Raw genomic sequence first — 25,995 nt, forward strand, 5'->3', positions numbered from 1 at the left:
ATCATGGAGAAATTCTTTCACAAGTCCAAAGGGAACACAGACAGGGATATTCATGGTGGCGCTATTTGTGGATGTAGGGAGGCTGAGCTGGGAACAACAAGTACAATGTAATGGATGCCCCCAAGTGACATCAAGTTAGCAGCAAGGACTTGGGTTTGCAGCCACCTGGGTAGAGTTTCAAGACAAAACATTGTGCCAAAAAAAGTAAGAGATTGAAGGAGACTCATAATATACGGCAATCTTGTCAGCTTAAAGCACAATCACACCCAAATGCTGCCACGTATTTTACAAGGATGTGCGCCTAAGGAAGGACATAGATTAAAGACCTTAGGGGGTGTGCCTGTGGAGACAGAGCAGGATGGGAGATGGGGTGTAGATTGCAAAGAAAGAGGGTCCCGAAACATGAGCATTCAGCAGGTGACAGACACTTGGCTAAGCAGTTGCTCCTGGAGTCCTCAAAGCAACTGCAAAGTATTGTCCCCATTTAAAGGACAGGAAAACAAACACTTAGAGGAGAAATGACTCACAGGGCTTGCAGCTCACAGAGACAGAGAATAGATTCCGGACATGGTGTGACGCAGTACAATCTCTTTCTCCATGGAGCCAGACAGACCTAGGCTAGGAGATCTGGGCCAAGACTCTGCCAAATCTTAATCGTGGGAATGGAGGCTGAGATGGGCAGATCACGAGATCAGGAGATCGAGACCATCCTGGCTAACATGGGGAAACTCCATCTCTACTAAAAACAACAAAAAAAATGAGCCGTGCATAGTGGCGGGCGCCTGTAGTCCCAGCCACTCAGGAGGCTGAGGCAGGAGAATGGCGTGAACCCAGGAGGCAGAGCTTGCAGTGAGCCGAGATAGCAGCACTGCACTCCAGCCTGGGTGACTGAGCGAGACTCCATCTCAAAAAAAAAAAAAAAAAAAAAATAGTGGGAACTTGGGCCAGTCACCTCACCACAGTGAGCTTCAGATTCCCACACGGAAAGTGGAGATCCTGACATCTCCTCCCAGAGCTGCGGGGAGAACGATGTGAGCTACCCCTCGGGAGCACCGTGCCTGCTGCCCGGCCCAGCGTGGGTGCTCCTTGGAGGTGGCTGTGCCTTACATCAGAATCCAGGCTCTCCCTGGGGTCAGGTTGAGTGGGAGAGTATGGGTCTGGGGGCCCCCTTGGTGGGCTGGGCTGCCTGGAACTCATCGTCCTCTCCTTGTCTTCTCGCGCTGGGCCCCTGCTTCCACCCTGTCTGGTCTCCTTTCCTTCTCCTGGCCCTTTTCCAGCAAAGACAGGCCCTTTTCCAGCAAAGACAGTGCCTGGAATAAGTTGTGCCTGGCAACTCTCCTGAACACCGACGTGTCCAACCCCATGGAGTATGAGTTCAACTTCCAGCTGGAGATCCGTGGGCCATGTCTGCTCGCAGGTGAGAGGGAGGCGTCCAGACGGGATGGGAGGGCTTCAGGCCAAAAGCCAAAGGCTGCCAGGGATGGGACGGGGGTGGGAAGGGAAGCCAACTGGCCCAGATGGCAGACCAACTAAAGTACACAAAGCCTGTGGACCCCCATTTCCCATGGCCCCAACAAGCAGCCCAAAGATAAGTCCCTTCCCGGGATGGATTTCAAGGCAACCAACTTTCACCCCAGTGGCTTCCTGGGAAGAATGTCCGTGGGGAATTGTGGCCCTTGGTCCTCTCCTAGAGGCCACAGCTGTAAAGCTGCTTCCTGGTTCTCACTTTGTCTGCATGTCAGAAGCACCCAGAGACACCCAAACATCCTGCATCCTAGATCCCAACCCCCAGAGATTCTGGGGTGTGTTCCAGGTATGGAAACATTTAAAAGCTCCCCAGGAGGTTCTAACATGTAATCAGGATTAAGAACCATTGCTCTGAAGGTTCTCCCGACAACCACTCAGAGCCTTAAAAGGACACTAGGATATGGTTTCTTGTCAGTGCGTGCTCTCCTAGAGCAACACTGCGTTCCAGTGTGAGGTGCATTGATGGAGCACCCATCAAAAAAGCGCCCTCCAACGGAGCGCTGGGAGCCATCTGCTTGGCAGCATGCTGGGGGCTGTGCGTGCCCTATAAGAATGCAACTGCTCCGACCCCCACTAGAACCTGAGTTCAGAGCAGGAAGAGCCATCAGACACCATCTATCTAAGCCTGCATTTTACAGGTGGGGAAATTGAGGCAGCCTGGCCATGGTCACACTGCAGGTCAGGAGCCCCTAATGGGGCTGGTATGTCACTCATCTCTGGCCTGGATATTGGTGTGCCCCAGCGAACTCCTCTCTCTCCTGACCTCATGAGCCTATATCCCCCTTGCCTTTCTATGCCACTCAGGGGTAGAGAGTCCCACACATGAGATTCGTGCCGACGCCGCCCCATCTGCCAGCTCAGCCAAGAGCATCATCATCACCTTGGCCAACAAGCACACCTTTGACCGGCCTGTGGAGATCCTTATCCACCCCAGCGGTATGGTGCCCCACAAACGGGCCCCTGGGCTGCCTGTGGGAGAGAGGAGGTGCTGATCCTGTGGGGACAGAACACGTGGCCCCCTGCCCAGCAGCTAGCTAGCCAGGGAAAGGGTTGGGGGGGGTGTGCCAAGGAGAGGAGACCCACTACTTGTCTTCCGGGAAAGTTGGCTCTAGCTGGTGGAATCGAGTGTCTCCTGCCCTGATTCAAGCTCCAGAGGCCTAGGGTCTCATCCACCCGTCGGGACACTTTACTCCCAGGCCAACTGAACAGAGGATCTTTGAAACCCAAAGCTCAGTGAGACCCTGGAAATTCTGTAGCCTCAAGGAGAAGTTCTTGTCTGCTCAAGAATTCACAGAATGTCAGGACCTAAACACATCAGAGAGTCATTTAACCCCATCTTACTACCGTTTTACAGATGGCTCAACTGAGGCCCAGAGAGGGGCAGTGAGTCACCCATGGCCACTAGGCTCCCCTGCCTCCCAGCTAAGGAGTCTTCCGAAGCCCTACACTGCTTCAGGCAGCCAGGGCTTCCACCCCGCTTCCAACGGGGAGTCCCACCCCTGTGAGAATATTGCACCTAAACCAAAGCCCCCAGCATCCTTCTCCGACGATACCTGGCCAAGTGCTGAAAGTCAATCTCATGTCTGCAGAGCCCCATATGCCCCATGTCCTGATAGAGAAAGGGGACATGACGCTGGGAGAGTTTGACCAGCACTTGAAGGGAAGAACAGATTTCATTAAAGGGATGAAGAAGAACAGCAGTGCAGAGCGGAAGGTGAGGACAACCGAGGTGGGGAGTGGATAGTGGCAGAGTTGGGGTGGCACTGAGGCCTGGTCTCCACTGAACAGTGAGGTGGGGAGGTAACCTGCCTGAGGTCATCTAGCAAGCTGGAGGCAGACACAAGGCAAGAAGCGTTTCCTTCCGTGGGCCCCGGGGCACTGCAGGGCACTTTCAGATGCCCCATCATCCCGGCTCTATTCCTGCCTCCTGCCAAATCACCTTTCTCCAGGACCTAGCAGGTGCCTAAGCCAGGAAAATTTATATACGGTGGCAGAAATGGCCTTGGCCTCCTCCAGGCCTCTGCATCCCCAGGGGGGCCCAGGACCCTTCAGCTCCTTACCTCCTGGACCTCCCTTACCTACCAGCTGAGTAGCCTCTTGCTCTTCCTCCCTCTGAGGCCCTTGCTTGCTATGACATAAAGGACAAAGGCAGAGTGGGGAAAGCGTGAGAAAGATCCTCTCCTTTTGCTGTCCCTCACCCCATGAAGCTGCAGGACAAGGAGGCCTGGCCAGGGGGCAGGAATGGGAAAGGGAACATTGGAGGCTGAGCGTCAGCCACAAGTCACACCGCGTGCTCTGCCTCCCGCTCATGGTCCTGCACACTGAGCCAGGTCCTGAATGCCAAGATAGGTTTCAGAATGATGGCTCATCTCTTTCCATTAGCCCCCTTTTTAGATGAGAAAACTGAGATGTAGCACCCAAAGATCACCAGGAAGCTGGAGGAAGGGAAAGACTGTGATCGCAGAAGTTAGATTTGGTGACCAGGAGGCTAAGGGATGAGAATGGATTCTGTGGGGGCAGTTGAGCTGGATTTCACACCACCACCCATGCTCTGCCCGCCTAGCTGGCACAGGGCAGTGGCAAGGTGGGGAAGGGGACAGAGACCCCTCTGGAAGCACATGCCCCCAGAGGTGCCCCTCAGCCAGATGAGTCAGTTGGGAGAAGAAGCTGGAGCCGGGGGTTCTCAGAGTAGGGGGTGGCAGTGCCAGAGGTCCCACTGAGCTCTGAGAACTGCTGCCTGTGGGCCAGTGGGGCCCAATGGGCCTCCCAGGCCTGGGGCTGGCTGCCCTGCCTGCCAAGCCTTAAATAATTAGCTCGGGGATGGCAGAAGCAAATGAGAATTAACTTGCCACCTTGGGTTGGTTATGCAAATAGCCTGTTTTCTCACAAACTCCAGGGATGACAGCGATCAACCCACAGCTGCTAAGAAATGATGAGTTTATTGTAATTGGATAATGGCAGCTTCAGGAGACATTAGAGAATCCTGAGCCAGGGCACCCACCCAGTCCCTCTGAGAGGCAGATAAGGTTTCTGGAGGTGGCCTCTCTCACTGGCAGATGTGGCTGCTGCTGCCTAGGGCTCTGTCATCAAAAGAGCCAGTCTGGGCTGTGGCCTCTGGTGGAGGGGCTTCACGTGGGAGACAGACAGTGAGATCCCTTGTCAGGGAGAAGAGTGGGTTGTGGGTATCCACAGGGTGAACATCAATCAGGAAGAGTGGGTGGGACAAGCTGTCAGAAACCCTGGTTTAGCAAGGAGAGGGTAGATCACATAAAAGGGCACACCACGCACGAGAGACAGAGATGCCAAGAGTAACAGAGGCAAAAAAAAAAAAAACACGAAAAGATGCACACACAAGTCAGTGGCAGACAAAAAGGCCCACACAGATTAATTCCCTCACTTATTTATTCAACAAATAAATCTTAAGGGGGCAATACTGAGAATGACACAGTCTTTATCTTCATGGAGCTTATATTCTGGGATGGAAAGACAGAGGAAAAAAAGCAAATCAGGCCGAGCGCAGTGGCTTACCCCCGTAATCGCAGCACTCTGGGAGGCCGAGGCAGGCAGACCACAAGGTCAGGAGATCAAGACCGTCCTGGCCAACATAGTGAAACCCCATCTCTACTAAAAATACAAAAATTAGCTGGGCGTGGTGGCGCATGCCTGTCATCCCAGCTACTCGGGAGGCTGAGGCAGGAGAATTGCTTGAACCAGGGAGTTGGAGGTTGCAGTAAGCCGAGATAGTGCCACTGCACTCCAGCCTGGTGGCAGAGCGAGACTCTGTCTCAAAAGATAAAAATAAAAGAGCAAATCAATGAGCCAGATCTGTTTGGAGAGGACTGATATGATCATGAGTAGTAGGCGCTGGGTGTTCTTTAGCCGGGCGTCAGCAAAAGCCTGTCTGAGGATGAGATCTAGCAGAAGACCAAGAGCCCAACGTGGGAGGAATGGATGGAGAGGGCACAAGGGATGAAAGAGCAGGAAGCAGAACAATGGTGACCTGCTTGGAAAACAGGAAGAAGGTCAGTGTGGCTGAAATGTAGGGAGCAGAGTGGGTAGAGAGGATGTGGACAGGAAGGCAGGGGTCAGGCCACAGGGGGCTTCCTAAACCATGGTTCAGAGTATTCAGTGAGGGCACTGCTTGAGCAAGAGAATGACAAGAACAGTCGCTCTGGCTGCTCTCCTCAGAATGGACCACAGGGAGAGAAAAGTTGGAGAAAGAGTGCAGGAGACTATTGCAAAGGTCTAGAGATAGAGACAGTCCTCTCCTGAACATGGGCAGTAGCAGTGGAGTCAGAGAGACGTGGACGCATTCTGGCTGCATGTTAGCAACAGGACTGGCAATGCTTTGCTGCAGGATGGAATGTGTGGAGTGAGGAAGAGAGGGGAACCGAGGACAACTGTTAGGCGTTTGGTTTGAACAACTGGGTGGGTGGTGATGTCATCTATTGAGATGGGGAAGGAACCCAAATAGACAGAAACTGAGAAACAGACACAGAGACACGTGTACACACAGAGACAGCCAGAAAAGGAGACAGAGAGAGAAAGTCGGGGTGGAAAGTGAAAGCAGCATGAGAACAAAGGAAATGAGATTCTGTGTGAAGGGGAGGGGGGGCAGCAAGGGGAAGGGTCCTGGCAGGGCCAGCTAGGAGGCCACATAAAAGGATAAACACCAAGGTGCTGTCCTTCCCTTAATCTTTACTGATCCATCTCTGGACTAGGCCCTATGTTAAATTCTGGAGATGTAAAAGAAGCTAAGAGATGACCTGCCTTCAAGTATAATAGCAAACAAGTTGACAGGAGGCAGAGATCGGAGCAAAAAACTATTCAGTATGAGAAGTGCCTGGGCCTCCAGGACCAACAACAGCAGCACCAGCAATGGCAATGATGGCTGCTGTTTAGAGACCATTGCTGTCTGCCAGGCAACCAGTTTCACAAGTACACTGAACCCATGCAACAACTCAGTGAGGTATGTCTTCTTGTCCTCATTTCACGGATGAGGAAACTAAGTAATTAAGTCCACCTGGAAATTGGGGAAGCCTTTCCAAACCGGTAGAATTTGAAGAGTGAGTAGGAATTTAATAATGGTAGAGAATTGGTAAACCAGGGAAGCCTGGTTCACAGCCAAGACGACCCAGAGAGCAGTTTACACACTGAGTGTAAAATCGAGAGGCCATTACTCGATCAACGGGCTTCTCGCGTCTGTGCTGACTCAGTTCATCCTCACAACCACCCTGAGAAGCGGACATTATTTGCCCCATTTTACAAATGGGTAAATAGAGGAGGGACTCGCCCCCATATCACACAGTCGGATGGTGACAGAGCTGGGATTCAAACCCAAGTCTTTCTGTCTGCAAAGTCCATGCTTGCTGTTGCAACCCATGAAGGTCTAGCAAACAGAGGAGCTGCGCACAGTCAGTCCGGAAGTCTTCCATGCAGAGCCTGAGCAGGATGTGGGTGCACGGTGAGTGATGGGGACCAGCATGAGTCCCCAGGAGTACCTCTTGACCCCCTGATTGCCCAATCAGAGTGTTCTTTTCTCTTCCAGACAGAAATCATTCGAAAACGCCTCCACAAAGACATTCCCCACCACTCTGTCATCATGCTCAACTTCTGTCCCGACCTCCAGTCAGTCCAGCCATGCCTGAGAAAGGCCCACGGGGAGTTCATCTTCCTCATTGACAGGAACAGCAGCATGAGCGGGATCAGCATGCACCGAGTCAAGGTACCTGCTGAGAGGACCCCTACTCTGGGCCCAGGGCTCCAGGGGAAATCAGCTGTGGGCCCCCAATCCAGCTTTCTCAGCACTTTCTGTTCCAAGAAACAACTTTTAAAAATCAGTTTAAACAGAGTCACCCAAACTCCATTTGCGTCCCCATAAAAACATGAAGCGGTGTGAGCAGAGGCTGAGCTGGCATCCATTTATAAGGGATGAAGTCGTCCATAGCTGTCCTTTGCATTCTACAAACTTTAGCTAAAACACCCCAGTAGGTACTGAGTGGAGCATGGTACAGAGAAGAGAGGAAGGGAAGTAACATTTGCTGAGGGTCTGCTATGTGTTGGATATGGTGCTAGCCACTTAATGCGAAGCTTGATGTCTAATCCAGACAATAATCTCATGCGTTTGATCCTATTTTTGCCATTTTCCATATAGGAAAGCTGATCTTGAGAGTTTCAGTCACCTGCCCAAGGTCACGTGGCCACTGTGGTCTAAAATTAAACCCATGTCTACCTGACTGTTCCCACCACCTGACATCAGAGCTTCAGTGGACATGGCCCCTGCCATCAAGGAATGTGTAGAATTTGGTAGAAAAGACTTGGTTTCTCTTTTTTTCAAATGCCTAATAGGTGCCAAGCCTTGCCCTTGGCCATCTGGAAAAACAGCAGAATGTAAACACATTTGCTGTCCTCAAGGAGCTGACAGTCAAGAGAGAGGCACAGGCCTGCTAGCCAATCAGAATACATGGGAACTTGGTCTCCCTGTTAAGGAGAGCTCCTCAGGAGGGTGGAAGCAATGGTGATAGAATCCTCCCCCCAACAATCCAGATGCATTTCACCTGCCCCCTGCCCCACCCCCAGGAGATTACTGGTCTCCATTGTGGCATTATCCAACATTCCCTTATATTTTTTATTGTGCAGATGTCTGTCTCTCTGGAGTTATGAACTCATTTAGGAAAAGGGTCATCTATCCTCTCACCTCTCTTTTTCCATGGGGCCTAGCTCTGTGTTTATGCATAAAAAACCTTCCATCTCTTTATTGATCTGGGTAAAGGATAACTGAGTTCAGGAGAACAAGGAAGGAGGGGGCAAAAACAGAGTGGGGATCTGCCATCACCTGAAATTTCATATTTCCCCCTAGTTTGTTCCCAGAGCAAGCTCTTGTTTCCAGGGCAGCAAGCTCAGCAAGGAGAGGAGGGTTGGGTGGGATCTGGGATGCCGGGTATCTCCGCAGGTTTGTTACAGTTGTTTTGAAGTATGTCAGAGGAGTCATACACGGGACCCAAGTTCCTGTTTGAGGTCTCATGACACGGGGGTGTAGGGCTGATTGGCATCTTCTTCTCCAATCTGCCCACCATCAAAGGCAAACATTGGAATGAGAAGCTGTCCTCGGTGCTGGAGTGCTGAAGCACGCTCAAGGCCTCTTTGGCCATCTGTATCCCATTCCGCATCTTTATCACTTCATAAGATGTCTCAGTTACCCTAGAGCATCACAGAAGCATAAACCTAAAACATGCCCTAGGGAGCATTTAATCCATTTTCCCTCCACTTTCCAGGTAAAGAAACTGAGTTGCCAAGAGGCTAAGTGCTTTTCCCAGCATCGCAGGGCTAGTGAGAGAGCCTGGGCCTTCTATACCTTGCTTCAGAGCTCATTTTCCTTACATTGCTTATGGAGAATTATGCATACTCTTCCACTAAAAAATTCTCTTCTCTGATGATGTCATCTCTGCTGCATGGCATCATATGCCAAAAGCAACACCTGGGTTCCAGGGTCAATTCTGCCACTGACTTGCTCTGTGGCTGTGGACAAGTTGATTCTCAACTCTGGGCTTCATTCATGCTTTCTGTAGAGTGAGAAGGATTAATTTAGGCAGAGTGAACGTATGTCACATGTCCCTTGGCTCCCCTCTCCCAAGCCCAGGTAGACATCAATTCAATAATTGGTCATGACTTTTTTTTTTCCTGCTGAGCCTGGACTCAGTCTATATCCTTCTCATCCCAGTGTTCCAGGCAGTTACTACCGGTTAAATGGAATTAGTTCATAAATGGAAATCCACTTCCTGGACTGAAAGCCTGTCCAATCTTTGCATTCCGGAATTCTCTGACAATAACTTTCTCTGGCTCTCCTTTCAGTCCTCTTTCTCCTTGGAATCTCTCCTGCCCTTCTCCAGTTCAGCTCACTGAGCTCAAGGTCATGCCTTCACAAATGGCTTTGCATTGGTGCCATCCATTCTGCTAAACATGACCCTTTTAGAGAAAGGCACAGAAATTACTCAGGCTACACACCCCTTTCCCCACTGACAATGAGGCCACTGGAAGGTTACTTGGGTCCTTCATTGTGACCCATCGGGTTGAAGTTTTAGGAAAATCTAGGCTCAGGGAGGAGGGAGAAAATAGAAATCCAAACAGCTTATGCCAAAGGGGAAAGTCCGGCCAATTTAATTTCCTGCAGCTGGTCTCATTCTTCAGCTGCCACTTGCTGCCAAAAACATGGCTTTAAAAATTCTAATAGGTGTGAGCAGAGACAATCTGTATGGATCAGCAGAATCTCCTCCTAGCAGGAATATGCATTAGTGACTAATGAAAAAATAAGCAGACATTGACTTCTTTTGTAGAGAAACCAAATGTATTGACGCAAGCAATGAAGAGAGATTGAGAGAATGTTAATGTTAATGTTTGCAGGGTGGGGGATGGGATTGGGGTGTGAGTATGTGGAGCCTGGAAATCTGTGTGGTGTAAAGGGTGCCAGAATCCTCTTGCAGCTGTTTTCTTCTAGATCATGAAGGATGACGGCTTCCCTGAAGCCATGCTGAGATCCCTGGGGTACTATCAGTAAACAAGATGGGGGACATGGAGGGGAGGGGGAGACAGACCTTCATTCCTCTGCCAAGGCAGAGCCAACAGGAATAAAAATCTCAGAGCTGTGGGTTTTTTGTTTTGTTTTGTTTTGTTTTTGGAGATGAGTCTTGCTCTGTTGCCCAGGCTGGAGTGCAGTGGTGTGATCTTGGCTCACTGCAGCCTCCGCCTCCCGGGTTCAAGTGATTCTCCTGCTTTAGCCTCCTGAGTAGCTGGGATTACAGGCGCGTACCACCACGCCTGGCTAATTTTTGTGTTTTTAGTAGAGATGGGTCAGGCTGGTCTTGAACTCCTGACCTCATGATCTGCCTGCCTCCACCTCCCAAAGTGCTTGGATTACAAGCATGAGTTACCATGCCCAGCCACAGCTGTGTTTTTAAAGCCTCTGTCATTAGTCTTAGGTTTTGCAATCCATTGCAATTCCTTAGCTCTCCTGAGCCTCAGTTTCCTTATCTGTAAAACAGGGTTATTAATATTAATATAGATCTCATTGGGTTGATAATCACAACCATTTACTGAATGTTTACTATGCACCTGGCTGAGGCTCAGAGGGGTGACATAACTTAGAATGTTTAGTACATAGTAATTGCTTGATATTTATCATTGCATTGTATCATAACCATCATCACCATCATCACCATCATGATCATCGGCATCATCAATTTTGCTTCTACCATCACCTCCACCTCCCTCATTGTCACTATTTTTTTTCAATCTACCTTTATCAAGGTCTCCTGGTGGGGCATAGTTACACGGGTTATGTTTAGTGTCCATAGACTTTGGAGGCAAAGTGACATGGCTTTGAGTCCTGACTCCATTATTTACCCTCTGGATGCTCACCAACATGTTACTTCCCCTCTCTGTGCCTCAATCTTCTCTTCTATAAAATGGGGAGAATAGCGTACCTGCTTCGAAGGGTTATGGTGAAGATCAGTGAAGTGAAGCATGTAAAGTACATCCTATGTACCTGACAAATATGAGCTGAAGGGACTGCCCCTGAGGATGTGTCCTTAGTGATGGTTAGGTTGAATCTGAAGCAGAAGGTCCCACAGGAGGGCCAGAAGCCATTCCATCAACAGTGTGACCTGGACCAGGCCACTTTCCTCTCTTAGACATCAATTCTGCTTTGGCAGCAGGGAGAGGGTGCTCCCTGCTCTCCCCACCTCTCAGGATCAGGAAGAGATTAAATGGAACTGGAAAGCCATAATAGAAAGGCTTTAAGAAATCAGACCTGCTACATGGATAAGTTTGATGATGATGATGATGATGATGATGGTGATGATGATGGTGGTGGTGGTGGTGGTGGTGGTGGCTTTGGTCCAGCCTCTGGTCAGTGTCAGCAAATTTCTTGCGGTGAGGGAAAAGGAGTTGCTGGGTGCAGACAGAGGAGGGTAAAGGCCCGTTTGGAGGCTGCTCCTGTGCTGGGAAAGGGAATATTGGAGTGTGGTGGCTGAGTGACAAGAACTCCTTCCTGAATCCTGAAAACCCCTTTCTCTCCTGCCAGGATGCCATGTTGGTGGCCCTTAAGAGCCTCATGCCAGCCTGCCTCTTCAATATCATTGGGTTTGGATCCACATTTAAGAGCCTTTTTCCTTCCAGCCAGACCTACAGTGAGGTAATGAGGGGGCAAGGCTGGGACCAGGAGGGTGGTGCATAGTGGGGAGCAGAGGAAAGGAGGGAAAGGGGAAAAAATAGTTAAAACCCTTGTGCTCGCCTCAGAAGCTGCCTACCCACAGAGAACCCAGATCACACCCGGGGGCAGAGAACTAAGGAGAAGCTATCTCTGTTTGGACATTTTTCTGACATCTCAGCCTTCTGACATCCCCCCTCTTTAGAATCACAATATTTTGGGCAAAGTGTGTGTGTGTACAGAGATGAGGTACAGAAAGTGGGTAGAGAGAGGACATAGCCCAGGCCTGCCACTCACTGAAGCCGCCGTTTCACAAGGATGATGGACGCATGCAAGGTTGAGCTAAGGAAGCAGATGATAAGGAGTAGGGGAGTGAATAGGTGGATGAGTGGGCGTGGCAGTGGGCTAAGAATGGAACTCACAAGGCTCAAGATACTGTGTGAAACAAGAAGGCTGTGGCCCCAGCAGCATGTTCAAAATTGGAGCATCCTACCCAGATCTAAGAAGAGGAAGAGAGGGAGGGAGGAAGGAAGGAAAGGAGGGAGGAAGGACAGACAAATGGGACACTTTTCAACTAAAAATAATGTTATGAGTTTTTAAAATACAAGAATAATATATATTGCATGCGCTTGTAATCTCAGCTACTCAGGAGGTTGAGATGGGAGGGTCGCTTGAGCCTAGGAGCTTTGAGTCCAGCCTGAGCAGCACGGTGAGACCTCATTTCTACAATGACAACAACAAAAGAATAATATGTATTGATCATTCCACAATTTTTAAATGTAGATATCAAAAACAAAAATTTTTTAAAAATCTCCTATGATTATGTCAGTCAGGAAAAAAGGAAGAAAAGATACTGGTAAGAGCTTAGTATAAATCCTTCCAGCCCTTGTTCTATGCATTTACACACATTTTCCATAAAGATAGGATTAGGCCTTCCATACTGTTCTGTAACCTACTTTTCTAACGCAGCAGTCTATCATGAATGTATTTCCATGCCAGTAAGTATTAATCTGTAATGTAACTGTAATGGCTTCCTAGTATTTCACTACACAGATAGATTGGGACTTATTTAACAAAACCCCTGCAGTCAAGCATTAAAGTTCTTCCCATTTTATTTAGTCATCTTTGTATCACAGATTTTGCATGCATCTTTAATTAATCCCTTAGGATTAATTCCTAGCCTTGCTGGCTCAAAAGCTACACATACATCTTAAGACTTTTGATACATGCCATTACTGCTTTTTTTTTCTTTTTTCTTTTCCTTTTTTTTTTTTTTTTTTTTTTGAGTTGGAATCTCTCTTTCTCTGTCACCCAGGCTAGAGTGCAGTGTCGCCATCTTGATCATGGCTCACTGCAACCTCTGCCTCTCAGGTTCAAGCAATTCTCCTGCCTCAGCCTCCTAAGTAGCTAGGATTACAGGCATGCACCACCACACCTAGCTAATTTTTGTATTTTTAATAGAGACAGGGTTTCACCATTTTGGCCAGGCTGGTCTCGAATTCCTGACCTCGAGTGATCCACCCGCCTTGACTTCCCAAACATGCTGTTACTTCTAAGTCGCATCCAAGAGTGGATGTTGAAATAGCATCCCCTTGAGCCAGGAGGAGGAGGTCACTGTGTCCAGTGGCAATCTACTCTTGCTGCAAATGACATCCATCCTTGGCCAGTTGGGACCCACACAGTTGGTCCAGAGCAAGGAAATCTGAAGCCTGGATTAGAGAAATGATTTTCTCAAAATGTCATAGGGGGCTGGTGCCAGAGTCAGTCTCTGGACTCAGATCTTAAGATTCCTAGTCCAGTGTTCTTTCCATCACACCACCCACCTCCCTCATTAGAAAAAGAAACCTCATGTATGCTAAGGAATCAGGGGTTTAATGTGCTCCAGGAGTGCTTCTATTTTTAAAGGAGAACCCAGAAAGGACAACTGGTTGGTGTTTCAGACATTGGTAGTGGATGCTGTTGAGCAGGATGACACCAAATGAGTGGCCACCCATTCTTCCAGTAAGTGTGGGCAGAGATGAAATTGGGAGCATGGGTCAACTCTGGTGAGGCTAAAAGAAGATCTAGGGAAACAAAGACCTCTTCCTTAGGTGGCCTAGAGTCTCTGTGCCATACGGTGACCCTAGGGACTGTCTGCTTCTCTGCAGGAGAGCTTGGCCATGGCTTGTGATGACATCCAGAGAATGAAGGCCGACATGGGTGGGACCAACATCCTTTCCCCTCTCAAGTGGGTCATCAGGCAGCCAGTGCACCGAGGCCACCCGCGGCTCCTCTTCCTGATCACAGATGGCGCTGTCAACAACACGGGGAAGGTGCTGGAGCTGGTGCGAAATCACGCCTTCTCCACCAGGTCAGCCTTGGCTTAGGGTCTAGGCTCGGTGACTCCAGGCTGCCGGGGCTGGGGCACCAGAGCCCAAGGGCAATGTGGAAAATGCCAGAGGTAGAGGACAGGACCCACAATTCCCACAGGGCTTTGCTTCCAAGATAGTGTGGGCTGATTTCAAAGTTCATCTTTTTCCCTCTCAAGTTCTGAATGGGTAAGCTACCCATACCTCTATGCACGACTCACAAGAGAAGCCCAGGGAGAGGTCCCACAGCCAAGGGATAGGCTGCTCCTGCTCTGTGCTGGGTGGGAATCGATGGACTGTCTGTGGGTGAATTGATGGGTGTGTATGTGGGTACCCCCTGATGGCCCCTCTTCCTTCTCCCTCTGCCTCTATCTAAAGATAGGGCCAGTTCTGAGATCCTGCTAGGCCATGCTCTGTCCCTTTCTGCATCAGGAGGCAAAGATGCAGAGAGGATAGGACGTAGCAGCCTCTCTTCTCCCCTTCCTCCAGGTGCTATAGCTTTGGAATTGGACCCAACGTCTGCCACAGACTGGTGAAAGGGCTGGCATCTGTGTCCAAGGGCAGTGCTGAGTTCCTGATGGAGGGGGAGCGGCTGCAATCCAAGGTAGGCAGCAGAACCCACGCAGTCCCTTCTGGTGCTGGAACCCCAGAGGCCCAGACCAGTCATATGGCAACTCAGTGGTGGAGCTGGGATGACACCCCAAATCTGAGCTCTTCACTAGGCCACACTGCATCCCAATGAGAACCAGAGACTTGCAAGCCACAGAGCAGGCAACTCTTGAAGCAATGCCAGGACACTAGATCCCCTGGTCTCCAGCCACTGGGCACACACTCCATCCACTGCTGGACAGGATGAGGCTCCTGAAAAAGCTACCACCTATATGGATTGGAGTTGTGTTTGAGGTCCATATCTGGACACATTCCTGATGATGACAAATGGTGGCTCAGAAGAATCTAAAGAACCCAGAAATAAAGGAGGCTATAGTCTTCTTTCCATGTCCTGCACATTTGACACAAATAATCTAACCCTTAGAAAATCCCCTTGTCAGTCCAGTAAACAAAGACAGGGCTGGGATTAAGAGTGAAGATGTTTATTGGGGATAGTGTCTATGAAAGGTGGAAGAGGAGGAAGCAGGAAGAAAAACTCTTCAGGCCAAGAGGCCAATCCAACAGCTGTGAAAGGAAAATGGGAGCAGAATTGGGCAAGAGAGCCTCAGACTGTGATGCCCTGGCAAGGTCTCAGCCGTCCAGCGGGGAGCTCTGGAGCAAAGGTTGCCCATCAAAGTCTGCGATGTGCTGAAATGACCAGGCTCTAGTATCCCTGCCATGCTGAATCGTTGACTTGGGGCTTCCAGGGAGAGATATGGTCTTGGCTCAAAAGCTGGGGTGCTGCATCTGGAAGCTGTCACGTAACTGCATTTCTTGCAGCAAGAAGGCATGGTCTTTCTTGAAGAGAGATCTGAAAGCTCACCTCTATACTTGCCACAACCCCCAAGTCATTTTCTCCAGGTTTGCAGTACAGAACATCCAAGGAAATCAGTCTAGGTCATGACCACAGCTGTCATTTACTAAACACCTACCATGTGGCAAACACTTCAAATTCAGTATTGCAAATAATCCTTCAACTACACCCTCCTACTTTAACAGAAGGGAAAACTGAGGCCCAGAGAGGTAAATGAATTTGCTCAAGATCATTATCCAGTCCGTGGTTTGAAGCAAACCTGTGTGCCCTTGGGCTAGTCACAGCCCTACTTTGAGCCTCAGATTTTCTCATTTATAAAATGCTAAACTGGCCAGGTGTGCAGTGGCTCACGCCTGTAATCCCAGTACTTTGGGAGGCCTAGGCAGGTGGATCACTTGAGGCCAAGAGTTTGAGACCAGCCTGGCCAATTTGGTGACTCTCCATGTCTACTAAAAATACAAAAATTAGCTGGGCATGATGGCAGGTGCCTGTAATCCCAGCTACTCAGGAGGCTGAGGCAGGAGAATCACTTGAACCCAAGAGATGGAGGTTGCACTGAGCCGAGATCATGCCACTGCACTCCAGCCTGGGTGACAGAGCCAGACTCTGTCTCTAAAATAAAATAAAATAAAACAAAATAAAATAAAATAAAAATGCTAAGCTTAGAAAAGATGACAGCGAAGATGCTCTCCAACTCTGACATTCTATGAGTCTAAGAAGCTCAGAAGTGTGCTCACTGCTAGGCAAGTCACCCCAAGGCCTGCTCTCCCCTTTTCCCTGCTCCCACTCCCCACTAAGCTGATACTTACATGATCTTCTGTATACATCTCTTCTCACACATCCCCCAATCTGCATTCTGACCCTGCCCTACAGATGGTCAAATCCTTGAAGAAGGCTATGGCCCCAGTCCTGAGCGATGTGACTGTGGAGTGGATCTTCCCTGAGACCACTGAGGTCCTGGTCTCACCCATCAGTGCCAGCTCCCTCTTTCCTGGAGAACGGCTGGTAGGGTATGGCATTGTATGTGATGCTTCTTTGCACATCTCCAATCCCAGATCTGTAAGTATCCTAGAAACTCCAGGAGTTCGTGGGGGCCCAGAACCCATGCCCACAAATCATCTTCAGCTGGAAAGACTCTTTGTGACAGCTAGAAACTAATTGGATTTGGGTTTACAGCTGTGGGTTTACAGTTTTCCCAGTTGTGGGTTTACACTTGCCAGGCCACAGGCATTCAATCACAGTGGCATGGCTAAGGTAGACGCCACCATCTCAAAAATGTGGTTCTTAAAATCCCCTGCAGTAGAACCACTTGAAGAACTTGTTTAAAATGCAGAGCTTTGGGAGGCCGAGGCAGGAAGATCACTTGAGTTCAGGAACTTGAGATCAACCTGGCCAACAGGGTGAAACCCCATTCTCTACTAAAAATATAACAAAATCAGCCAGACATGGTAGCAGGCACCTGTAATCCCAGCTACTCAGGAGGCTGAGGCACAAGAATCACTTGAACTCGGGAGGTGGAGTTTGCCGTGAGCCAAGATCGTGCCATTGCACTCCAGCCTGGGCGACAGAGCGAGACTCCATCTCAAAAGAAAAAAAAAATGCATAGCCCTGGCTTCCACCCAGGTCTGTTGAATAAGCATCCCCTAGGATAAAGCCCAGGAAACTGCATTTTACATAATTTCCCCTAAGTGATATGGTGCACACTTTAGTTCAAGAACAAATGCACTCAGATTTCCTTCTCCACACACTCTAGTAAGCTCATATCTCCTTAGATTAGTTTGTGTTTTACTTCTTTACATGGATGATTCCCTTGTCTGCGGTGGCAGAAGTGGTATGAAAGCCAAGAACTTCTGAAAGGGAGGTGAAATTCATGCTAAAATGTGAGAGATTGCCAAAGAAGCTGTTTCCTCACCTATCTTTCCTCTTTCGTCAGTCTGTCCACTCTCCCTAAAGGATTTCTCATCTTGTTTTGTTTTTCAAAAAAGAAGTCACAAACTCAATGCCTACAGAAATTGGGCAGGTGTGGAATGAATGAAATGGACTTGGTGTAAAAATAAAAGAGGCCAATTCTGTGATGGATAGCAGTTACCACTGAGCTCACAGTTGGAAAGGCAATAAGGAGTGGTGAGGAATATGGCAAACTGCATGGCACACGCTCTGTCTAAACTGGGCAGCCCCTACGCAGCCCTAACAAAGTGTCATCATGCAGAAATGTGAGGCCTGTGTTAAATGTGTGTCTCATTTTTCAGGAGAAATTGGAACTTTATGTGAAAGCTCCAGATTTTTTAATGCTATGAAATGTTTTCAGAACTGTGATCAGGTTAATGGTTAATGTGTTATGGAAAATGGAGTGTTCAGCCGCAGGGAGAAAATGCTAAACAAAATGCTGGCCAAGTCCTTGCACAGTCTGGGCTTCCTGGGAGGTCTAGAAGGCACCAGTTCATCAACAGACCCTCCCACTAGAAGGAACTGGATGCAGTCATCACATCCATTCTCCTTTGCTTACTCAATACTGGCAACGTTTGCCCTGCTACTGGTAGGGATAAAGAGGACCTTCACATATTGGTGGTGTAAATATAACTTGCCACAGCACTCCTGGGAAGCAACCTAGAAATAACTAATAAAATTAGAGATAGGCCGGGCACGGTGGCTCACGCCTGTAATCCCAGCACTTTGAGAGGCCGAGGCAGGTGGATCACCTGAGGTCAGGAGTTCGAGACCAGCCTGGCCAACATGGTGAAACCCCATCTCTACTGAAAATACAAAAATTAGCCAGATGTGGCATCGGGCACCTGTAACCCCAGCTACTCGGGAGGCTGAGACATGAGAATCGCTTGAACCCGGGAGGCAGAGGTTGCAGTGAGCCAAGATTGCGCCACTGCACTCCAGCCTGGGGGATAGGGTGAGACTCTGTCTCAAAAAAAAAAAAAAAAAAAAAAATTAGAGATACGTAAACCTTTCAACCCAGAAATCCTACTCCTAGGAGTCTAGCCCATAAAAATAAAAGTGATGTAATGGATTTATGTCCAAGCATTTATTGTAGCATTTTTTACGGTAACAAAAATAAATGGCCACAAACTGAATGCTTAACAACAAGGGGTGGTAAAATATTGTGCAGTCAAATGCTAAAAAGAATGGTTGAGGCCAGGCGTGGTGGCTCACACCTGTAATCTCAGCACTTTGGGAGGCCGAGGTAGGAGCCTGGCTTGAGGCCGGGAGTTTAAGACCAGCCTGGGCAACCTAGTGAGAACACTTCTCTACAAAATATAAAAAATAAAAAATTAGCCAGATGTGGTGGCATATGCTTGTAGTCCCAACTACTCTGGAAGCTGAGGCAGGAGGATTGCTCAAGCCCAGGTTGGAGGCTGCAGTGAGCTAATGGTGCCACCGCACCAGCCTATGTGCAGTATGGAGACCCTCTCTCTAAACAAACAGAAAAATTATAGCTGAAATGCAGAATTTCCAAAATGTTTTAAGTGCGAAATTCAAGATACTGGCAAGTGTGAGCAGTATGGCAAAGTTTTTATAAAACAAAAAATGACCCCCAAAACCTGATGTGTTATTTATATATAGAGGTGACCCTTGAACAATGTGGAGGTCAGGGATACCGACCCCCCATGCAGTCAAAATTTCACATATGACATTTGACTCTCTAAAAACTTAACTACTAATAGCCTACTGTTGACTGGAGGCTTTACTGATAACATAAACCGTCAATTAACACGTATTTTGTGGGTTATATGTATTATATGCTGTATTCTTACAATAAAGTATGCTAGAGAAAATAAAATGTTTTTGAGAAAATCATAAGGAAGAGAAAATACATTTACTATTCATTAAGTGGAAGTAGATCGTCATAAAGGTCTCCGTCGTCATTGTCTTGACATTGAGTGGTGGAGGTGGAGGGGTTGGTCTTGCTGTCTCAGAGGTGACAGAAGGGAATAAGTGGAGGAGGTGGAAGGAGAGGCAAGAGAAGCCGACACTCAGTGTAACTTTTGTTGAAAAAAATCCGCATATAAATGGACCAACGCAGTTAAAACTTGTGTTGATCAAGGGTGAACTGTATGTTCATATCAGAGAGAATGGAATGGAAGGAACAGATGGTTTATTTTGTTAATTTCGGTTACCTATCTGGAGACAGGAGTGGCATTTAGACTTACACTAAAAAAAAATTTAATGAAGTCAATAATTAAAAACATAAACAACCTAAGTGTTATGAAAAGATAATTCCATTCAGCATCTCTTGAACAGAAGTTTGTCTCAATTCCCTAAGCAAACACAAAGCTTTCCTATTGAGCTGTTTCTTCAGAGATGAAAACCCCACCACCTCTGCTCGCACCCCTTGCTCCCTGCAGAAGTCCTTCCTGACACCTAGCCTCACTCCTAGGCCTCTTTTCTGTTTCTCCCTCCAGGACAAGAGGCGCCGGTACAGCATGCTGCACTCTCAGGAGTCTGGCAGCTCTGTCTTCTACCACTCTCAGGACGAGGGACCCGGACCGGAAGGTGGAGACTGTGCCAAGAACTCGGGGGCACCCTTCATCCTAGGGCCGGCCAAAAATGCCCGGCTAGTCAGCGGAGAATCCACCACAAAGCACGGTTGGTCTGAGGCTCTAATGATTGCTGCCTTACATTGAGCACTTACTATGTGCTAAGCACTTGGTAAAAACCACCTCATTGACTAGTTAGCAGCTGCAGAGGTGGTTACTGTTATACCCAGTTTACAGATGAGGAAATTGAGACTTGGAGAATTTGAGCAACTTGGCTAAGCTCATAGAGCAACAGGTAGAGTACAGACAAACAGTCTGGATCTATCTGACTCCAAAGCCTTGTTATGGTGTTAGTTTCCATTCAAAGGGTACTTATCGATTCCTTACTAAGGTTAGGGGCTGAGAGCAACGTGGGAAGCAAAGACGACTCAGACATGTCTCCTGCCCTTCTGGAGCTTTCCACATAGTGAGAGATACATCTGGCACTAACTCTGATAGAAAGCAGAGTGATAGGGTGCCAGGGACCCCTAGAAAATTAACAAACTCTGGGAATCCCAGGAGAAATGAGCACATCTGCTAGAGGATATCCGCAAAGACTTCACAAGGGGACTGCTTCTTAGAGGTGGGAAGGGAGAGGACATTCCAGGCAGCGGAAACTGCCTGAGCAGCAATGTGGAGAGTGTGACACTTAGAACGCACGCACACAACTGGCTTCTGATCTAGTGTGTTTGACCCACTTTGTACCTTTTATTTTATTTTTTTATTTTTGAGGCAGAGTCTCGCTCTGTCACCCAGGCTGGAGTGCAGTGGCACGATCTCGGTTCGCTACAACCTCCACCTTCTGGATTCAAGCAATTCTCATGCCTCAGCCTCCCGAATAGCTGGGACTACAGGCACATACCACTATGCCTGGCTAATTTTTGTATTTTTTGTAGAGACAGGGTTTCGCCATGTTGTCCAGGCTGGTCTGGAACTCCTGGCCTCAAATGATCCGCCCACCTTGGCTTCCCACAGAGCTGGGATTACAGGCGTGAGCCACCACACCCAGCCACATTGTACCTTTTAAAAGAAGCAGCAGGGAGAGTAGCTGGGAAGCTAGACTAGGGCCAGATCCGGAGAGGCTTTGGGTGCCAGGGGAGGCACCTGCACATATTTCAGTAGGCAAGGGGTGGAGAACGTGAGACGCTTCCAAACAGGAAAGGAGGATAGAAGCCCCACTCTTTCCCTGCTGTCCCACTCTGATGGTTCCCCATCATTATCCCTGTCCAGATCTGAACCTCTCTCAGCGACGGAGGGCATACAGCACCAACCAGATCACCAATCACAAGCCCCTCCCAAGAACCACCACAGCAAGTGACCCCATGCCAGCTGCCAAGAGCTACCCACTGCGGAAAGCCAGGCTGCAGGACCTCACTAACCAGACCAGTCTGGATGTCCAGCGGTGGCAGATTGATTTGCAGGTACCCAAGCAGAACAGGTTAGGGAGGAGCTGGGGAAGGCGACAGGCAGGGGAGAGCTGTGTCCTCTGCTTCAACCACGGGATGGGGCCATCCACAACTTACACTGCCAAGTGAGTCATTCCCTCTTTCCTTCCCTAGGCCTTCATCTGCCTTACCTCCGAGGACACCTCCCAAATCAGGACACCCGCCAGTCAATAAGCTCACTCATTCCCAGCACACACACTGCCAAGTTGGCAAGGAACATTGGCATGTGCTCTTTCATTTGACTTTATAGCACCCCTGGGGGAGGAGAGAGTTTAGGGGCCCACCTTGGCTCAGTACAGATGTGGAAATTGAGAACCAGAGAGGTAGGGCACTTATCCAAGGTCACACAGCCAGTCAGAGGATTGCAACCTGTCTGACCTTTGAAGGACCCCCTGCCTTCAAAGCCTTTTATTCCTCCTCATTAGATTGACCTCCTACAAATTCCAGGGGATATACATTTACCCAGGGCAGAGAGGTTTTTTTGTTTATTTGTTTGTTTGTTTGTTGAGACAGAGTCTCACTCTGTTGCCCAGACTGGAGTGCTGTGGTGCCATCTCAGCTCACTGCAACCTCCACCTCCTGGGTTCAAGCAATTCTCATGCCTCAGCCTCCCAAGTAGCTGGGATTACAGGCATGTGCCACCACACGTGGCTAATTTTTGTATTTTATTTATTTATTTATTTATTTATTTATTGAGATGGAGTTTCGCTCTTGTTGCCCAGGCTGGAGTGCAATGGCGCAATCTCGGCTCACTGCAACCTCTGCCTCCTGGGTTCAAGCGATTCTCCTGCCTCAGCCTCCTGAGTAGCTGAGATTACAGGCACATACCGCTATGCCCGGCTAATTTTTGTATTTTTAGTAGAGACGGGGTTTCACCATGTTGGCCAGGCTGGTCTCGAACTCCTGGCCTCGGGTGATCCACCTGCCTCGGCCTCACAAAGTACTGGGATTACAGGTGTGGGCCACCATGCCTGGCCTGATTTTTGTATTTTTAGTAGGGACAGGGTTGTGCCGTGTTGCCCAGGCTGGTCTTGAACTCCTGGGCTCAAGTGATCTGCCTGCCTTGGCCTCCCAAAGGTCTGGGATTACAGAAGTGAGCCACCGTGCCTGCCAGCAGAGAGAATTTGAGAGTTAGAGAGCCACAGCTAGGCCAGGGTTTCTCAGCCTCAGCACCATGGACATGATAATTTTATATTTGGGGGCAATTCTGTGCACTGTAGAATGTTTGGCAGCATCCCTTGGCCTCTGCTCACTGGAGGCCAGGAACAACGCCATCCCCAATCATGACAACCAAAAATGTCTGCAGAAACTGCCAAATGTTCCCTGGGGAGCTAAATCACCTGGTTGAGCACATTGTCCTAAACCAAATTGTGATTTAATCCATTTTATTAAGAATGGGCTTGGCCGGGAGCAGTGGCTCATGCCTGTAATCTCGGCAATTTAGGAGGCCAAGGCAGGCAGATCGCTTGAGCCCAGGAGTTCCAGACCAGCCTGGGCAACATGGCAAAATCCTGTCTCTACAAAAAATACAAAAATTAGCCAGGCATGGTGGCACATGCCTGTAATTCTAGCTACTCGGGAGGCTGAGGCAGGAGGATCACTTGAGCCCAGGAGGGAGAGGTTGCAGTGAGCTGGGATGATGCCACTGCACTCCAGCCTGGGAGACAGAGAGAGATCCTCTCTCAAGCAACACATAAAACAAACAAACAAAAGAACGGGCTTTATGTAGATTTGTCCTCGTAAGGCTGTGGTTCCACAAAAGCAGCCTTTTCACTCTCCCTATATGCCCCCTCCCACTTCCAACCACCACCCCCATCCCCCCCTGCCTCCACTTACACATAAGCCCACCCTCTAAGGGTAGGGACACTGCCATCTTATCCCTGGGGGCCCTTCTCTGTGCTTATTGAGGGACCACTTGATGCAATCAGAAGGCAACTGGCCCTGCAGTCTGGCTGACTCTGCTCCTCAAACGTGTCATTCCACTCTCTGAGCACCAGCTGCCTCATCTACAAAATGGGGAGAATAGCTTAGGCACATGATTGAGCTGCCATCCATCAAAAGATATTTATTGAAAGCCAACTCTAAGTGGAGGACTTTTCCAGGCATTGGCTGATAAAAGATGCAGTGCCTGGCCCAGCACCTGGCACCCAGCGGGCATCCTTGGCTGGCAGCTCTATTTGGTGAGAGCTCTGGACAGGCTGGTTCCCCTTTACTTCTTTCCTGTGCGCTCCCTAGCTCTTCAGACCCATCTCTGCTCATCTCTCGCCCCCTCCAGCCTGGCTTCCTCCCCAACCTGATTCCCCCTTATGCATACACACGCAACACACTTATATGTGCAAACACACACACACACACACTCTGTGCACCCTCTGGCTGGATGAAGGGCTGGATCTTAGACTCATCTGTTGCCATGGAAACCTTACCAGCTTCAGTTGCTCTCTGTGACCCAGTGTGGTGTTGATGGCTGGGGGAATCCTAGTGTTTGACTGGGCAAGGAGCAGAGGGTAGGGATCCCTTGGGACTTAGCAGCCTTGGCTGGGGTCATTCTGGGAGTGACCAGTCCCCTCCTTCTCCCACATCCTTGTACCACTCCTAGGACCTCTGGCTTAGAAAGACAGAAAGGCAGCCCCCATTTAATGGGGAGGCACAGTCCCCCTCCTAATAAATACTTGATAGGGATGGAAAAGCCCCCATGGTTAACTGTTGGCCTAAAAAATTGTTACACCTGGTAAGTGCCTTTTCGCCCTCATCCCTTCCCCCTACCAGGGGATGTATATGGTCCCAGAGGCTTAAAATTCATTTCTAATTAATTTAATATTCTTCAATTACAAAAGCAATACATACTCATTGTTGCAATAAAAACCCTCAAACAATTCAGTCAGGTATAAAGTACAAATAAAAGGCCCCCTGCCCTATTCCGGGACCCACTTGGTTTTGAGTGTTTCCTTCTAGAAATATTAATACTACACACACAAACACATACATACGCAATACACATATGTATTTTTAATAATCACATATACAAACTGCTCTCCAACTTTTCTAATGTGTTTTTAATTCACTTTTTAAATAAATAACTGTGCACTGTATTTATTTAAAAGTGAATTTAATTACCCTTTTTGGTGAACAGTTCTATGAGATTTGACAAATGTATATGGTCATGTAATCATTGCCACAACGAGGATACAGGACAATCACAATTGACTTTTTTAAAATAAGTTTTATCTTGGACATCTTTTCACTTTGGCATGAAGAAAGCTACTGCTTTATTTTCAATGTTGTGTGATGTTCCATTGCATGGGATATACCAGAACTTATTTGTCAACCCCTACTGATGCCAACCCCGACTGATCTGGATAGTTTCCAGATTTTTACATTTCCAAACAATACTGCAACAAATATACAGTACTTGCACATCGATATTTGCACTCTTGTGTATTTCCACAAGATTGAATTCCTGAAAGAGGAATTACCAGACCAAAGGGGCTTGTGCATTTTAATTGATAGCACACTGCTAGATTGTTCTCCCACAGCTGTGTACCCATTTTCATTAGCACTGACAGTCCATGAGAGACTCTGTCTTTCCATTGACCACAGGGGTGCCATCAAACGTTTAAATATTTGCCAATCTGCAAGATGGAAAAAAATTATAAACTTGTTTTAATTTACATTGTTCAAATTTTTCATGAGGCTGAGAATTTTTTCATGGGTTTATTGGGTACTTTTGCTATAAATGGCCTGCAAATGCCCTTAACGCATTATTCTATTAAGTTTGTCTTTTACCCCCAGTGATTTATAAAAGCTTCTTGAAAATGATCTTTGTCATGACTATTGCAAATGTATTTCTCCATTTATCCCTTGCCTTTTGATGTCTGTTTGTACCAGCACAAGAATAGATAGATTAAATCAACAAAACAGAACAGAAAGTCCATAAATAAAACCAAATGTGCATGAAAGCTTTGTTGGGATAGAGGTAGGAAACTGATTAAACTGCAGGGATTCAAATGGAAAAACTGCATTCAATAAATTGTGAGATTCTTACCATTTGGAAAATCAAGAAAAATCTGATTCCTTTCTCCTTACTCCAAAATAAATTTCATATAAATCAAAGACTTAAACACACAAACAAACAAAAATGAAATCCCAAGAATTCTAGAATATTTTTTGAGTGAGAAAGACCTTTTAAGTATGACATATGGGAAGACATAAGGAAAAAAGGTTGATAATTTTAACCATACACACAAAAAATTTAAACTTTATGGCAAAAAACAAAGTGGGTTTAGAATTATCCATGGTGTATGATTTTCCATGGCTTTCCATGGTTTGGAGTTTCTCCATGGTTTGGGATTATGATTGTTGATTCCTCTCATGGATAATGGAGACCGGGTCATGCGTTCTTGAGTACTGGAGGGGCAGTGCCCAGGAGGAGCTGCTGTGCCCCAGGAAAGAGCTGGTGGGGTGGGGGTGGGGGAGCAGAAGGAAG

General features: G+C 48.2%; 1 protein-coding gene across 2 annotated transcripts in view; it reads left to right on the plus strand.

Annotated features, from left to right (window-relative positions):
- Window positions 1-25,995, plus strand: part of VWA5B1 (von Willebrand factor A domain containing 5B1) — a 65,367-nt gene that overhangs the window by 21,997 nt on the left and 17,375 nt on the right. For both annotated transcript variants that reach the window (XM_032760997.2, XM_058444118.1), the window contains exons 5-14: window positions 1,278-1,417; window positions 2,332-2,463; window positions 3,117-3,241; window positions 7,076-7,252; window positions 11,606-11,716; window positions 13,879-14,081; window positions 14,569-14,683; window positions 16,415-16,600; window positions 19,954-20,137; window positions 21,298-21,488. In XM_032760997.2, coding sequence (XP_032616888.1) covers window positions 1,278-1,417; window positions 2,332-2,463; window positions 3,117-3,241; window positions 7,076-7,252; window positions 11,606-11,716; window positions 13,879-14,081; window positions 14,569-14,683; window positions 16,415-16,600; window positions 19,954-20,137; window positions 21,298-21,488 — 1,564 coding nt within the window. The remainder of the gene's footprint in view (window positions 1-1,277; window positions 1,418-2,331; window positions 2,464-3,116; window positions 3,242-7,075; window positions 7,253-11,605; window positions 11,717-13,878; window positions 14,082-14,568; window positions 14,684-16,414; window positions 16,601-19,953; window positions 20,138-21,297; window positions 21,489-25,995) is intronic.

The sequence above is a fragment of the Hylobates moloch genome, unplaced genomic scaffold (genome assembly GCF_009828535.3).
Source record: "Hylobates moloch isolate HMO894 unplaced genomic scaffold, HMol_V3 SCAFFOLD_9, whole genome shotgun sequence".
NCBI lineage: Eukaryota > Metazoa > Chordata > Mammalia > Primates > Hylobatidae > Hylobates > Hylobates moloch.